General features: G+C 41.1%; 2 protein-coding genes across 4 annotated transcripts in view; one reads left to right on the top strand and one right to left on the bottom strand.

The window, feature by feature from the left end:
• Positions 1–6,096: 6,096 nt before the first annotated feature.
• nipsnap2 (nipsnap homolog 2) lies at positions 6,097–11,620 on the top strand. The gene is made up of 10 exons (XM_016503275.1): positions 6,097–6,237; positions 6,742–6,881; positions 6,961–7,006; positions 7,080–7,174; positions 8,251–8,321; positions 8,716–8,817; positions 9,076–9,140; positions 10,249–10,343; positions 10,499–10,582; positions 10,881–11,620. Exons 1-10 carry the CDS (start codon positions 6,146–6,148, stop codon positions 10,943–10,945), a joined length of 855 nt encoding a protein of 284 aa, XP_016358761.1. The 5' UTR covers positions 6,097–6,145; the 3' UTR covers positions 10,946–11,620.
• Positions 11,621–11,694: 74 nt separating this feature from the next.
• The window catches only part of psph (phosphoserine phosphatase), a 5,566-nt gene continuing 2,714 nt past the window's right edge, over positions 11,695–14,546 (bottom strand). For all 3 annotated transcript variants that reach the window (XM_016503285.1, XM_016503284.1, XM_016503283.1), the window contains exons 4-6: positions 12,580–12,725; positions 12,362–12,510; positions 11,695–12,296 (exon numbers count right to left, since the gene is read on the bottom strand). In XM_016503285.1, the coding sequence (XP_016358771.1) occupies positions 12,186–12,296; positions 12,362–12,510; positions 12,580–12,725 (406 nt within the window). In that variant the 3' untranslated portion in view covers positions 11,695–12,185. The remainder of the gene's footprint in view (positions 12,297–12,361; positions 12,511–12,579; positions 12,726–14,546) is intronic.

Below are 14,546 nucleotides of genomic sequence, written 5' to 3' on the forward strand. Positions count from 1 at the left end.
AGTTCTCCAAATTCATCATATTAACACCTCTTCTCCATTGACATCCATTCAAAAGAAGACAAATATTGCGTCATGTTGACAAAATTAAATTCCAGCATATAATTTCATGATTTCTCTTGTCTCCTCACCAGAATATAGCTATGCCATACATAATCATAACCCGTCCAGTGAACTGACAGCGTGACCACGGTTAATTTTCACTGGCGGGTGTTCATTTCAAACCCCATAATGTTTATTCTACTGATTTTCTGTCTTATTTGTATGATTACAGTGTGATCATGTAGAAACCAACCAGTTGAGTGAGCTATGGAGCACACAAGACAGGTTTCTCAACATTAGCCATACGGCAGCAGGCGGAAGCAATCTTCTCTGAGTTCATCTCATGCCATAAACTCTTTGTCTTATTAACTCACATGCTAATCAAATGTACTATGGATTGACTCCAGCAGTTCCTGTTTTGCAAAACTCCAGAATCCCCCTGTGGTGGAGGAAAGAGCTCTGGAGATGCAATAAAATGATTAGCATATGGGAAACTAATTACTCTTGACTGATTGTGTGATGAATGGCACGACCTGTAAATGATTATATTGTGATTTGTTAATTTAATAGTTTGATAAATTAATGTATATGTATATTTGTCATGCCTCCACCAGGCTCTGCTTATTCTCACTTGCATCTGTAACCATTCACATGCACAACCAAACACTGCAGATATATAAACCCTCCAGCGCCACACAGTCAGTGACTAACTATACACTCAACAGTAGTGTTCCTCACCTCTACAGTCCTCTTCTGTGTTTACTGGATCTTCCCAGGAGGCGTTTACACAGCAGAAAACGTTTTATGAGTTTTGGACATGCATAATAGGCTACAGAGATTTCAGTCACGATCCTTTTGAACGGGGATCGTTTTGACAACATTGTCGTCTGTATGCCAAACTTTTCAAAAACACAAAGGAAAAATGTTTCTGTTTTTTAGTACATTGTTGTCATGTAAACTTACCTTCAATCTTATCCACTGTGATTAACCACTAGTTACGTCTACGTTTTGTTTGTTCGTGTGTGTGTGTGTGTGTGTGTGTGTGTGTGTGCAGGTGGAAACCTTTGTACAAAAAATATTTATATCATGGCTGCAAGTTAACAATTCGTTCCCACGACTTTAAATTAGTCTGTGACAGTAATGTGTTATTATTCAGGTACACTGGGGAAAAAATGGTGGTGAAACAATTTTCATTGACAAAAAATGGCAAATAACTTAGGTTATAACCTAAACAGAAGGGGAAGACTGAAATAGCATATTCTTTTAAATGATACCCCAATAATCATTTACATAGTGTCGTTAGAAGTTAACTAACTAACTTTAACCTGCTCAGCAAGATTCTTCATGACAGGCGTTGACCTGAAAGATAAAAACCAAGACTAACGGCCACTATAGCGTCCCCTGTGGGACAACACAATACATGCTTGTTATGAATTGCATCAACACATTTCTGAAGACAATAGTAATGTGTGAAATCACGCTTGCATAGCTAGAGAGGTGTTTGCGTCCCATTATTACGGGGGCCTGCCCGAGTGTTGCATGGACTGCATGAACTTTGCAGACATTGTACATGAAACAATGTTCAACCCAAACGGTAAAAGTGGGAAAATATAAGCTTGCTGTTCTTGTGAGTCACTCGGGACAGACCAAATCACTCCCAGGCCCACGCCAGCATGTTTTCAGAGCCTCTGGTGGACCTGTGTGCCCAGCTGTGTGCTGCGGCCGACCCATGCCAAGCTCTTGATTGAAGCCTGTGGATCCGTGTGCCAAGAATCACAACTGCTGGAATGCCTGCGCTGGAACAGCTCGGCTCGGCTCGGCTCGGCTCGCTCCATTCCTCTCTAAGTGACCATAAAAGGCTGAGAGGATCGTTCAAAAGAAACCGGAGTGCATGCAGAAGGAAAAGCTCCAAAGCCGTTTCTTGTAATCTAAGGTAACATGAACAAAGGTCTGACGGAGGCTCACTTCCGAACACGTCACGTGAGAGATTTAACACTCCGTTCGTGCTGAAAGTTCATCAAATGCGAGAATGCATATTCATCTGGTGTTTCGGTCACGAGGAAGGTGCTTGAGAAGTTCGATGCAGATTCCTTCAAAATAACTTTGAGCCAAGTCAGGTCACTGTGCATCCATGTTGCCAAAGCAGATATTTTCAGGACAACACAAGTGCAGCTCGAGAGATGGAAGTTTGACAGGTTAGCGCCGCTGCTGGCAGGTGCCATAACTACACCTGCTGTGTGTAATTAGTCACATGACATTCACGGATCAGATGATTGGTTCAACAACTGTGTTGATGAGCAAACAAACGGCTAATCAGCAAACAGCTGTGAGTAAAGTGACACATGTCTGACACAATAAACCAGACAAAAACGAGGAAGCATGGTCACCCTAGATTTAGAATATTTAAATCTTTAAAAAATTGCTAAGCTTATGTTTTATTTTAAGCTCTTTTTGAACCTATATGAATTATTTATTAAATAAATTACGTTGATTTGTATTGATATAGTCAATTTCTTTTTTTTTTCAGCTGCCTTCTCAAAGATTCGGTGTTGTTTCCTGGCTGTACATGCATTAAATCCAATTCAAGATATTTGTCATAGCTATTTTTAATCTTCTGCATAGAAGAGGATTGTTGTGTGTGATTGGCTGTTGGCTGCAGACACTTTCAGAGTTAATCACAAACTCTGAAACAAACCCAGACAGAGAACGATTCGTTTGGTTTTGTCCTACGCTGTTGTGTAACAGGCCTCTGACTAAAAATCACCAGAACAGCAGCTGATTCAAAGACACTGAGAATCAGACACACACTCATTGCAGCATATACAGACACTCGCTTTGATAGTATTTAATGTAAGTACAGGCCTGGCTAAATGTGACTGAAGCAGGTAAATCATTCTGTTCACAGTTCTCCACCGTTGTATTTTTATATTTCATTTTGCAGTTTTTGCACTATTATGATACTGATGTTTTTCCGTCTATACATCTGCGATGCATGATCACCTATGGCTGTGATGCAGATATGTGTGAGGAAACAATTCAGAAGAGACTGACAAAAGCGCCACCTAGAGGTCAGTGTTATACAATACAACACATGTGTGACACATAGAGACTTGGGAATGGACTCTTTTGACCACCTAGCAACCACCGTGATCACCCCAGCAACCACCTAGAACTGCCCTAGCAACCAGGACTGATGTTTATTCAGAGCGGCTTCGCTCTCTTCTGACGGACACGCCAAAGTTTAAAGAGTCGCAACTGGGAAATGGCAATAAAATGGAAATATGAACTCGTCTGTGCGGTAAACGTGTTAGTATTAGTATAATCTCTCTGATCAGTTTGTAATAATTGTGTTGTTTCTGTCAGTAACTGATCTTGAGCTCTCCATCTTCTGAATTCAAGATCTGTTACTGTCACCTGAGAAATGACCAAATATGAGTCAGAAATAACAAATATTATAAAACAGAGAGTTCTTGGAGCTCTCATAGATGGATGACTCTTGTTTATACTCGCTTCAGTCTTTGATTTCGTTTAGCATTGGGTTTAATCGAGGACAGAAGTGAAGATAAGAGTCCCATACGCATATATTAAATCTCCATATATGAAATATGTTGTCATGTGAAGTAGAAACATACATGAAACCTGTTAGAAATTGGAACCTTTTCAAACATTAATAGATATACCTAGCCTATACAAATGTGTTAATGCATGCGTAATATATTTTCGTACATGTGTCGTGTAGATCCATCCTAAAACTCGTCAATACATGTTGATATTTTATAAGTAAATATAAAAGATTAAAAAATGACAACTGTATGATAAATACATGTTGTTTTAAACATAGTTTTATAGTTGCATTTATAAAATAGCCTATATTGATGACAATATCCACCTTATTTTTCCCGTAAGAGCGGGCCATTTGTAAATTTAATGGGTTTTTTTGCTGCTTGATATTATAAACTGGTGTGTCTTAGCATATTATATTAATGCATTGTCTTAATTATGAACACACTGGTTTGTAGTGCAAACAGCTTTACTGCACGTGTGTTATTCGTCTCGTTATTTCTCTAATGAGCCGGAAGTCTTGCACATTCACAGAAAACAGCTTACGTCCACGTTGAAAAATAAGGTGGATACATGTTGCATAAAAAAATCATCAAATAGATATTATTAGCGTAAATATTTATACAGATTTTACTGTGGTGATGTGTTATCAACTTATTTCTTCATGTAACCAGAGAATGTGAAAAATATCGCCTTATAGGTAACATAAATAGCAATATCACTCTTGATTTAGGGCAGTGTATGCCATATATTACATCACCGTATGGTGTGCTAGGGTATTTAGACAAATAATAACACTTGAGAATGTGCACCTTTTTTAATTTCTTTGATATGAATAAATAATCCCATTAAATCATCATGTCTAATATTGCAATGCACAATCACATACTTGAGCTTGGACAAATGCTGATTCGTAATCGTGTAAGTCTTGAAGATCTTCTAGTCATCTTTCGCCTCAGCAATACTACCAGACTCTTCCTTTCACAGATCAGCCTGTAGCTGTGTAAATGATAAATGTCCACAGAAACTAAGCCAAAGCTAGGCCACATTCATGGGTTCCTCTGAGATAACATTAGTTCCTACTGAACCGTGCTCAGGACCGGCTTCTCCAGCTTGCTTACACAGATTCAGATGCTATCGAGTGTTTAGTGGTGAGCTGGTGCTCAATCACATGCTTTTCAGATGATCATCTCAACCACAGGTGAAGTCATAGTCCTGTCCAGATGATCCCACATGATTCAGATGTATTATCCCAAGATCCTCAGCGGAAATACATGCTCACCTTATTTATACCTGTGTATCACCACTAACCCTGAAATTAGCCCTCAAGCAATGTGTGCAGTGTGCCTAGTAATAATCCGCATATTTTAAAGTAAACAAAACATGTTTTGTGGCAGCCCTTGGAAGTCTAAAGGTTGAATGTTATGGTGTCTATGATCAGTGAAAAATTTATATTGTTTATTGGCAAATATCATGTCACCATATGCCACAGATATTTTCACGCTTCTAGTTTTTCCCCTATTGCATCAAAATGTCGAGGCTGACGAGCTCAAGTGTAAACATTATGAAATAATGGTAAATACTGTGAGAGAGACATACGAACTAATGAGTTGTGTGTCTGTGGCTTTTTTCTGATAATTATATTATGATTAAGGTGACTTCAATGGTGAAAATATCATTCAATTCTTATTTGGTATTATTTATGAAAAGAAAAGAAAATTGTTTTGTTTTTAATTGTTTTGGGGTCCCTATACTATTATTATTATTATGATATTTGGTTTGATTATTTATTGTTTGGTCCAGTTTTAATCCAGTTCACCACAAATTCTGACAATAATTTATGTAAATAACTATTATGAAAATCAAACAGTTTATTACATTCTAAGAAAATTATTAACTAAATAAATGTGAGAATATAAGCATGAGAAAATATAAATAGATTTAAAAAAGACATATACAGCAATTCTAACATTTGTAACTTTTTAAATGTTATTTTATGTTTGTGCTTTTGGAAATGACTCTTACTTCCTTAATTAGTAATCATGTAGCATTTTAGGCTCATTTTGAGCACATGTGTTGTTTTTTTGCAAGTCTAATTGTTTAGTTTTATGTATTTTTATATCAGGGTGTGCCTTCACCCAGAGACGTGATAAATACACTCAGTTTAAATATCAAATACACTCAGATATTCATCTGAAATATCATTTAATCTTGAGGAGCCTTCATAAGAGCCGAGGGAAGCTTTAGATTTTTAATGAGCATATTACTTAACATAGTCACTAGCAGGACTAGTTTGACTAACTAGCAGTTAACCAGTCAGTCTTACTTTTTGGACTCAAATTAGACCAGTAACTAAACTAAACAAAAACGTATGTCCAGTCTTAGCGAGAGAGAAAAATGAGACGACTAACTAAACTTTATAAAGACTAGTGTAAGCGGTTAGTGATTGGTTAGTAGCGCCCCCTGCCGGCCTCTGGCGGCGCCGCCGGGAACTGCAGCCGTTTAACTCCTTCCTCGCCTGCTGTTTGTGTCCTATCAGTGGAAGATGGCGACCAGAGTCCTTCAGAGCTCTTTCTCCGGCCTGTATCGGGCCGCACACACGGGCCGGGCAAAAGGACACGTTACCGCTGTTATCAGGTTTGATCTCAATTATTACCCGTCATAAACCTGCGTGCTTCGTGCTTCGGCGAAACTCTCAGCTCTGCATGTGTTAGCATGCATTAGTTAAAGACGTGATTACTGCGACTGCTGCTCTCAGATATATACCGACGCTTTCCTAATGCACTGACTGTGAGGCGTCTGCGCGAGCGGCTCAGCGCTTAGTGCTGCTTTGAGACAAACAGGAGACAGACGCGCGTGACTCTCAAGGTCATCATTCAGCAGAGCGCGTGGGGTCTTATGGTGAAGACACCGCGAGCTGTTTGAGCTTTCATGCACTGAGCAATGAAAGGCTTCATTAGTGATTGACTGATGCATGCAGAGCTTCAGAAAGGCCTTATGATCACCTGACATACTGTGACAGTGTGCTGTTATTATCTGTGCACCAAGGACAAATCATAAACGTGTGCATAGTCTTATGATGCAATGTAACATTCACGTCTATGTATGTGTAATAGTAATGCAGAAGTGGTCCTGTTTCAGGGCTCTGTCAGCATCTAATAACCGGAACCGAGAGGACAGCTGGTTCAAATCACTGTTTGTGCGGAAGGTGGACCCCAGAAAAGACGCTCACTCCCATCTGCTAGCCAAGAAAGAGGACAACAACTTATATAAAATCCAGTGTAGGTTCTGCCCTCTGCTGTAAGCACGCTCTCAGCGTGCGATTTGTTCATTAACTCAGTTATATTGCTTGTGTTGTAGTTCACAACGTGAAGCCCGAGTGCCTCGAGGCCTACAACAAACTCTGGTAAGTCAGCCTTCTCCAGCACGAGTGAGCGAGGTGTTAATACATGAAACCAGACTGAGCCTTGTGTCCGCAGTGATGAGGTGCTGCCCTCCATCCACGCTGACAAGAACTACCCCTGTGAGCTGGTGGGCACCTGGAACACCTGGTACGGAGAGCAGGACCAAGCTGGTAGGACCCCGCAGGAATGTTCAGAGAGACCGGAAGAAACGTTTGTTAAAGAGATAGTTCACCCAGAAATGAAAATGTGATGTTTATCTGCTTACCCCCAGGGCATCCGAGATGTAGGTGACTTTGTTTCTTCAGTAGGACACAAACGGAGATTTTAACTCAAACCGTTGCAGTCTGTCAGTCATATAATGTAAATGGATGGGAATCATGGCGTAGAGAGTAAAAAAACATACACAGACAAAACCAAATTAAACCCTGTGGCTCGAGACGATACACTGATGTGTAAAGACACGAAACCATCGGTCTGTGGAAGAAACTGAACATTGGACCATTGACACTCCTAATTGAGATTGTAGATAGAGTGTCAATGGTCCATTTGAGAGATAGGTGGCGGTAATGCACTTATAAGTCTGCGATCTGCCGTAAAGCAAGAAGAAGAAGACACGTCACGCGCTCAGGACATTTCGGACATTGCAGTGGATCACAGGTAAATAATGGTATAAATACTGTTCAGTTTCTTGCACAGACCGATCGTTTCGTGTCTTTACACATCAATGTATCGTCACGAGCCGCAAGGTTTAATTTGGTTTTGTTTGTGTATGTTTTTTTTGACTCTCAAAGCCGTGATTGCTATTCACTTCCATTATATGACTGACAGACTGCAACGGTTTGAGTTAAAAATCTTCGTTTGTGTTCTACTGAAGAAACAAAGTCACCTACATCTCGGATGCCCTGGGGGTAAGCAGATAAACATCACATTTCCATTTCTGGGTGAACTATCCCTTTAAGAGCTGAAATATAAAAGATAACTTACATACGTCTTGAGTTACAGCTATGCAGACCTGAAAAATGATTTATTATTATTATTATTATTAATATTTTGTCTTTTATCACTATTTATGTTGGTCTCTTTTCAGAAAAAATATTAACAAAATTAACAATTTTATTGAAGGGAGTTTCTGAAATTTGGTTGATTTGACGTGTGTATATTATATTAGATGTTAGTTGTTTGAGGAAGAGGTTTGTGTTTCTGTGAGCGCTGACACACTAGCATGTGCCTCTGGTTCACTATCTAGTGCACTTGTGGCGGTACAGAGGAGGATATCCAGCTCTGACTGAAGTCATGAACAAACTGAAGAACAACAAGGTAAACGACTGCACACTAGAAGATATTATGGGTTTGTGTGATGAATATACACCCATAACTTCAGTGCACTCATATTCACTATAATCCACATCTCATAACTCTTCAGCACTGTTCAAGGCGAGTGTTAGCATGATATACATGGTGAAAGTAGCATGTTTTGTTGAATGGTTATGGTGACTTGCTAATAATGAGCTCACGTCTGCAGGTGGCGCTGTTCACACACAATCACGCGACTTCATGTTATGTTTGAAACTATATTTACATTTCCTGAGGTTTTCAGATGTTATCCCACACTGTAGTGTTTTTACGGCAGTGTAAAGTGCACTTTGAGCCCTGCACACGTTCAGCTGTTGAAATGCTGTCTCAAAGCGCTGACGTCTGTCGTGTTGAGCAGGACTTCCTGGAGTACAGGAAGGAGAGGGGGAAGATGCTGCTGTCCCGCAGGAACCAGCTGCTGCTGGAGTTCAGCTTCTGGAACGAGCCGGTGCCCAGAGGTGTGTGTGTGTGTGTGTGTGTGTGTGTGTGGTAGTTATCGTTGCAGTTGTATATAATGTTTTGGAGTGGTGATGGAAACACTGAAACGGTCCGTTTGAGATCTTGGCAAACTTTCTTAATAACGACACACACTCTTTAGTTGATCAGTTTTCTAGTGTTGCTTCATTTATATGGCCAGCAAAACCAAAGTGACCAGACTGTAGGTGTTACACATCACCAGTCCTACAGGCTGGCCGAAGGCTTTTTGAAATGAATTCAGATTCACGGTTGTCCTTTTTCTTGTCTCCTGCAGCCCGGGACCATGATTGAATGGGGCAACTATTGGTAAGAGCGCAAGCAATACATAACTCAGAAGACTGAATTATAAAATGTTAAGAGCTCAAAATACAATACAAATCATTGAAATGAAGTGTTTTATATGCATGCACTGCTGTAATGCAGCATATTTAATGCTTTCAAGCTCATTATTCAGTGCTACAGACCGTGTTCTCAGATCAGTTCAATCTCACAAACGTGGGATTGTTGCGATCTTCAAATTCTCATGCTAGATTCCTGAGAGTGTTTATGATTTCAGAAGTCATTATGATGTGATGTTACACACACTGTCTATAATCGAGAACTGCATTGCTCATGGCGTCATAAAAGTGAAGAACCTATGGGTGTTCCCTAGTGCTGCCTTACATTCTGTTGAATTGTATATTGTATGGGGATAGGGAATTGTATGATTTTAATGAGAAAGCATCACCTAACGAGTCCACGTTTTTAGATCTGAAGTACGTTCTGACGACGCAAACCTCCTGAGCATGTAATTAGTCATTTGTTTAATGTCGGGAATTTCACTTCCGTATTAAAAATCTGAATAAAGATTTATGCTTTGTATTTATGCGTTAATTCGCCTTGTACATTCACTGTTTATGTAATTATGTTGTTATAGTGCTTTTATTCATACAGTAGGCTAACTGCAAATGTTTCAATAATGATTTTGTTAACAGCATGCATTTTGAAGCAGTTAATGATTTCAATGAATAATTAGTTAAACATGCATAACATTTCACTTCTGTGGCAACTGTAATGATATAAAAGGCCTAAGATCCGAGACTTGTTCACATTCATCACATGCCATCCAGCAGCTGACTGAAGCACTCTGCGCTCTCCTTCTGGTGTAAATACAGCTTTCATTAGTGATTGACTTCACAGTAGCTCTAACAATGGAAAGAGCGTGCCTTCAGTGAGTCCCCAGCCAATGCATGAGCATGAAAAAACATAAAGCCTGAATGCAAGTCACTACCAAATGCGTCAGTGTTGATTTTTGATCATTTCATTCCTGGTTGAATTCATTCCTCTGTCTCACTGCTGCTGTGAGCAGGCCTTTATAAAGAGCTGTGCGATCTTCATCATTCAGAAGTGTGTGATTATTGTTCCTGTTCCTCAGGGCCAGAGCCATCAGCTACCGGCAGCACAACCGCGAGGCAGTGGGCGGCTTCTTCTCTCAGATAGGAGACCTGTATATGGTGCATCATCTCTGGGGTGAGAGAGATCACACGCCGCCAGACAGACTCCCAGAAGTGCTCAAAGTCACGTTTACTTCTATAACGCTTCCTGCAACACAGACCGCTTTATCATTAATAACAGAATAAATGATGCAAACCTCTGATGTGTGTAGTGTTGTCCATCTGTTTCAGCGTATAAGGACCTGCAGTCCAGAGAGGACACGAGGAACGCCGCCTGGCAGCATGAGGGCTGGGATGAAGTCGTCTATTACACCGGTAAACACGCGCCACAGCTACATCTCTGCCAACACTAGATGCATTTAACTGAAGTCTTCTCCTGGTCTACTAGTAGAAGTCATTCCTGTTCATAAGTCTGCATGCATTTATAGACGAGAGCAGTTTTAACGTGTCAAAAACTCCTGGAAGTGATTTTGCTGCTCTAAAACAGCATTAAAGTCGGATTTAGTGTCAGTATTTCCATTTGATTAACGCTGATGTCTAGTGATTTTGTTATATTTTGACGCAAAATGACCCGCGAGTTCAGGCTGGTTGTGTGTGTTTGTGGTGTTTTCAGTGCCCCTCATTCAGCACATGGAGTCCAGGATAATGATCCCGCTGAAAGCGTCTCCTCTCCAGTAATGCATCCATCCAAATCATCCCCATGAGCTCCAGACCAGACCGAGACGTCAGATACTTCCACTGCCGTGATTATCTCATGATGCCACCCAACGTCACGCACAACACACTTGCTCGGACCGTAATAATTGCACCAGCAAACCCAACTGAATCTGTAGGAATGAAGGCTGTAAGTTTTGAGAATCTTTCTTATGACGTAGACATATCTGAAATCTGCTGCTTGTGTTTATCTGTATATCGCTCGGCCTAGATTTGTTAAATGAAGTTTCGTTGGAATATGTAAAGGATATAAAAGTGCATTAAATTACTGTAAGTGTAGAGTATTAACCCCTTCTGGTCTGGTGGCCGCTGCATCTTTGATTCACCAGATCTCAAAACAACCCTCATATTTGAATGCCTTAGTTAATGCAGACGTGTATGAACGGACTTCTGTCAGAAAGCAAACGTTTACCGTTCACCCTGCTGCAATCTATTCATGTATTTATTGCATATTTATAAGCTGTAAATATAAACCCCCACATGGAGACTGTTTCATGTTTTAATAACCTACAGCAGAATCCATCCTACATATTCAGATCAGTTATTAACCAGATGAAATCTAAATACACTGTTGGTTACTAAATAGCCCTCGTTTAAGCATATCTGTGCAACTGGAGCTGGACAAGCCTCGTCAGGGACGGGTTGTGTGCAAATTATGTATTTTTTTTAGTTGCTGTATTTTGTTTTACAATTCTTCTGTTTCTACATAGACATGTGTTGTGGATGAAGCTGTTCTGATCTGATTTAGTTTGTGTGATCGCAGCATGCTCGGGCTACTGTACGCTGATCTGACGGGGCTTTAACAGCAAACAATACTGTAATCAATAAATCAAATCTACCACACTGTGTCATGTTAACACCGATAAAAGACACGCAACAGCTGTTACTTGTTTATTCTCTCTTGATCAATATTAAAAATGCTCTTTTTCAAATATGCATACTGAAGTAGACAGTTAGCTTAGAAACAGTCAAGATATAGTGTTCTCTCGAAGTCTGACATCCAAACATGAGTCAAGTTTCGTCCGTTAAAATGCTCACTGTACAGTACAGCAGACGTCTGCTGGTTTGCATCATCTTCTATATAAACAATCATTTCAATAAACTCAAGACATACGACCATTAAAAATAGTGCATTAGGTGAAACTAGGAAAGACAGAAAGCTAGTGCACTAGCATAGAGTATGCTAAACTCCAGTCAGTCGTCTCTAGATCTTCTCCAGCTCTTTAAGCAGCTCTCCGAAGCTGGAGACGTACCACGAGGACTTCTCCTTCACCTGCTGCCGCACCACGTTCCCACCAAACCCAATGAAGGCGCTCTGAAAGCACAGGACAGACTGTAAGTACTGCAGCTCGTGCATCGGTCAGAGTATGATGTACTCACCGCAGGAGGACAGGCCTCCAGGTCCGTGGCTCCGTCTCCAATCATCACGATGTTTCTGAAGCCGTACTCCTCCTGCAGCATGCTGATGACCCGGCTCTTCCCGCCGGACTGTGCTGTGGGCTGAGACTCGTCGAAGCCGGCGTACTCTCCTGAGACAAAGCACACTCGTGTTAGTCACTAGCTAGCGCTAGCGCCCGCGAGCCAGCGGCAGCTCTTACCGTTGAAGAAGAACTTGAGGCGGTTTGCGTAGACGTGATGGAGCGGGATGCTGAGCTGCGACGCCACGTGTTCAACGATGCAGCGGAACCCACCGGAGACGAGGAACACCTTCACGCTACGCTGATGAAGCTTCTCCACCAGCTCCCTGAGCACAGAAACACGCAGCATCGGGATAGAGTCGCTATAAAGTCTATAGTGTGGATCATGTACAGTGGCTAGAGGCACTTTAGCATTTCAGTCTTACTGTCATGAGTTCATGTCTCATCTTGTATATGTCCCGGGAACTTGAGAACCATAAACAGTCATAAAGAATCGATTATTACACAAAATCTGTGCCAATATCACAGACCATAATTATTTCAGTATCACTTGGCCACTGAGTGTAGTTTGGGCTCCTCCTCAATGCATCCTATAAATGCTGTCACATGTTGTGCACACACTCAGTCTGGTTTTCTTCATTAGTAACATGCAATTATACAGGAGGTGTTGAGTTTTATCTTTAGCTCCTTGCAGTCTTATGTTTATATATATTACAGTATATTGTGTATAGTGTAATATACAGTATGCAGAGTATATAAAGTGTATATTATGTATAGTGTCAAGTGTATATATTGAATAGTATGTATAATGCATATTGTGTATTGCATGTATAGTCTATATCAGGGGTCCCCAAACTGCGGCCCACCCCCACATTTGGCCCTCTGAACAATGCCAGAGACATATTTTGAAAATTTAATTTTAAATATACGGTTTCACTTATATCATGTCTATATTTGATAATAAATATTGGCTTTCAGACTAAAATTTCTTTTAGTTATTAACGTAGCCTAATTATTTGTTAAATTCACCTACCAACAGAATGGTACGTTCAACATAACGTACCATCGCGATCGAACAGGTGGCGCGCGAACCAGCGAAAGAATTCAAAGAGACGACAAAATGGCCAAGCGGTTGGGAAAGAGAACGGTTGATTCAGAATGCAGGGTATTTAACCAAAAGTGGACAAGTGATTCTTTTTTTGTTCAGTGCAAAGAAGTGGCTGTTTGTCTCATCTGTCCAGAAACAGTGTCTGTGTTCAAAGAATACAATCTGCGCTGACACTGAAACCCGCCTCAGAGAAAAGTATGCTAGCTTGCAAGGCCAAATCAGAGCAGACAAAGTGTCGAAGCTAAAAAGTGTACTATCAGCGCAGCAGAATACATTTGTACGCCAAACCCAGCTGAAGCAGTCATCCGTTCGAGCTAGCTAAACTGATTGCAACCAGCGGTAGGCCATTCAGTGACGGCGAGTTCGTCAAGAAATGTATGAATGCTGTTGCGGAGAAGGTGTGCCCCGATAAGAAAGATGTCTTAAATGCAGTGAGTCTGTCCGCAAGTACAGTCACCAGACGAATTGAAGAAATGGGGGATAATGTATATGCCCAGCTGCAGGAGAAAGTGAAAGAATTAGAATTTTTTGCATTAGCACTGGATGAGAGCAATGACGTGCAGGACACAGCACAGCTGCTAATTTTTCTTCGCGGAGTTAGCTCAAACTTTGAAGTGTCAGAGGAGCTAGCAGCCCTACAAAGTCTAAAAGGCACTACGACAGGGGAGGATATTTTTGGTAAAGTGTGCCAAACGATGGGAGAGCTGGGTCTAGACTGGTCTAAGCTGGCCAGCATCACTACTGACGGGGCTCCTGGTATGGTTGGCGTGTCGAGGGGGCTTATAGGACGCATGAATAAAGAAATGGAGGAAAGAGGTCTAACCCCACCGTTACAAGTCCACTGCCTGATTCACCAGCAAGCTCTCTGCTGCAAAGTTCTGAAGTGGGAATCAGTCATGAAGGTGGTGGTGTCATGCATAAACTTCATCAGAGCAAACGGACTTAAACACCGGCAGTTCCAAGCCTTTCTCGCCGAGCTAGAGTCTGCTCACGGAGATGTGCTTTACCACACTGAAGTCCGATGGTTAAGCCGGGGCAG

Source organism: Sinocyclocheilus anshuiensis, unplaced genomic scaffold (genome assembly GCF_001515605.1).
Source record: "Sinocyclocheilus anshuiensis isolate Anshui unplaced genomic scaffold, SAMN03320099.WGS_v1.1 scaffold1570, whole genome shotgun sequence".
In the NCBI taxonomy this organism is placed as follows: Eukaryota; Metazoa; Chordata; class Actinopteri; order Cypriniformes; family Cyprinidae; genus Sinocyclocheilus; species Sinocyclocheilus anshuiensis.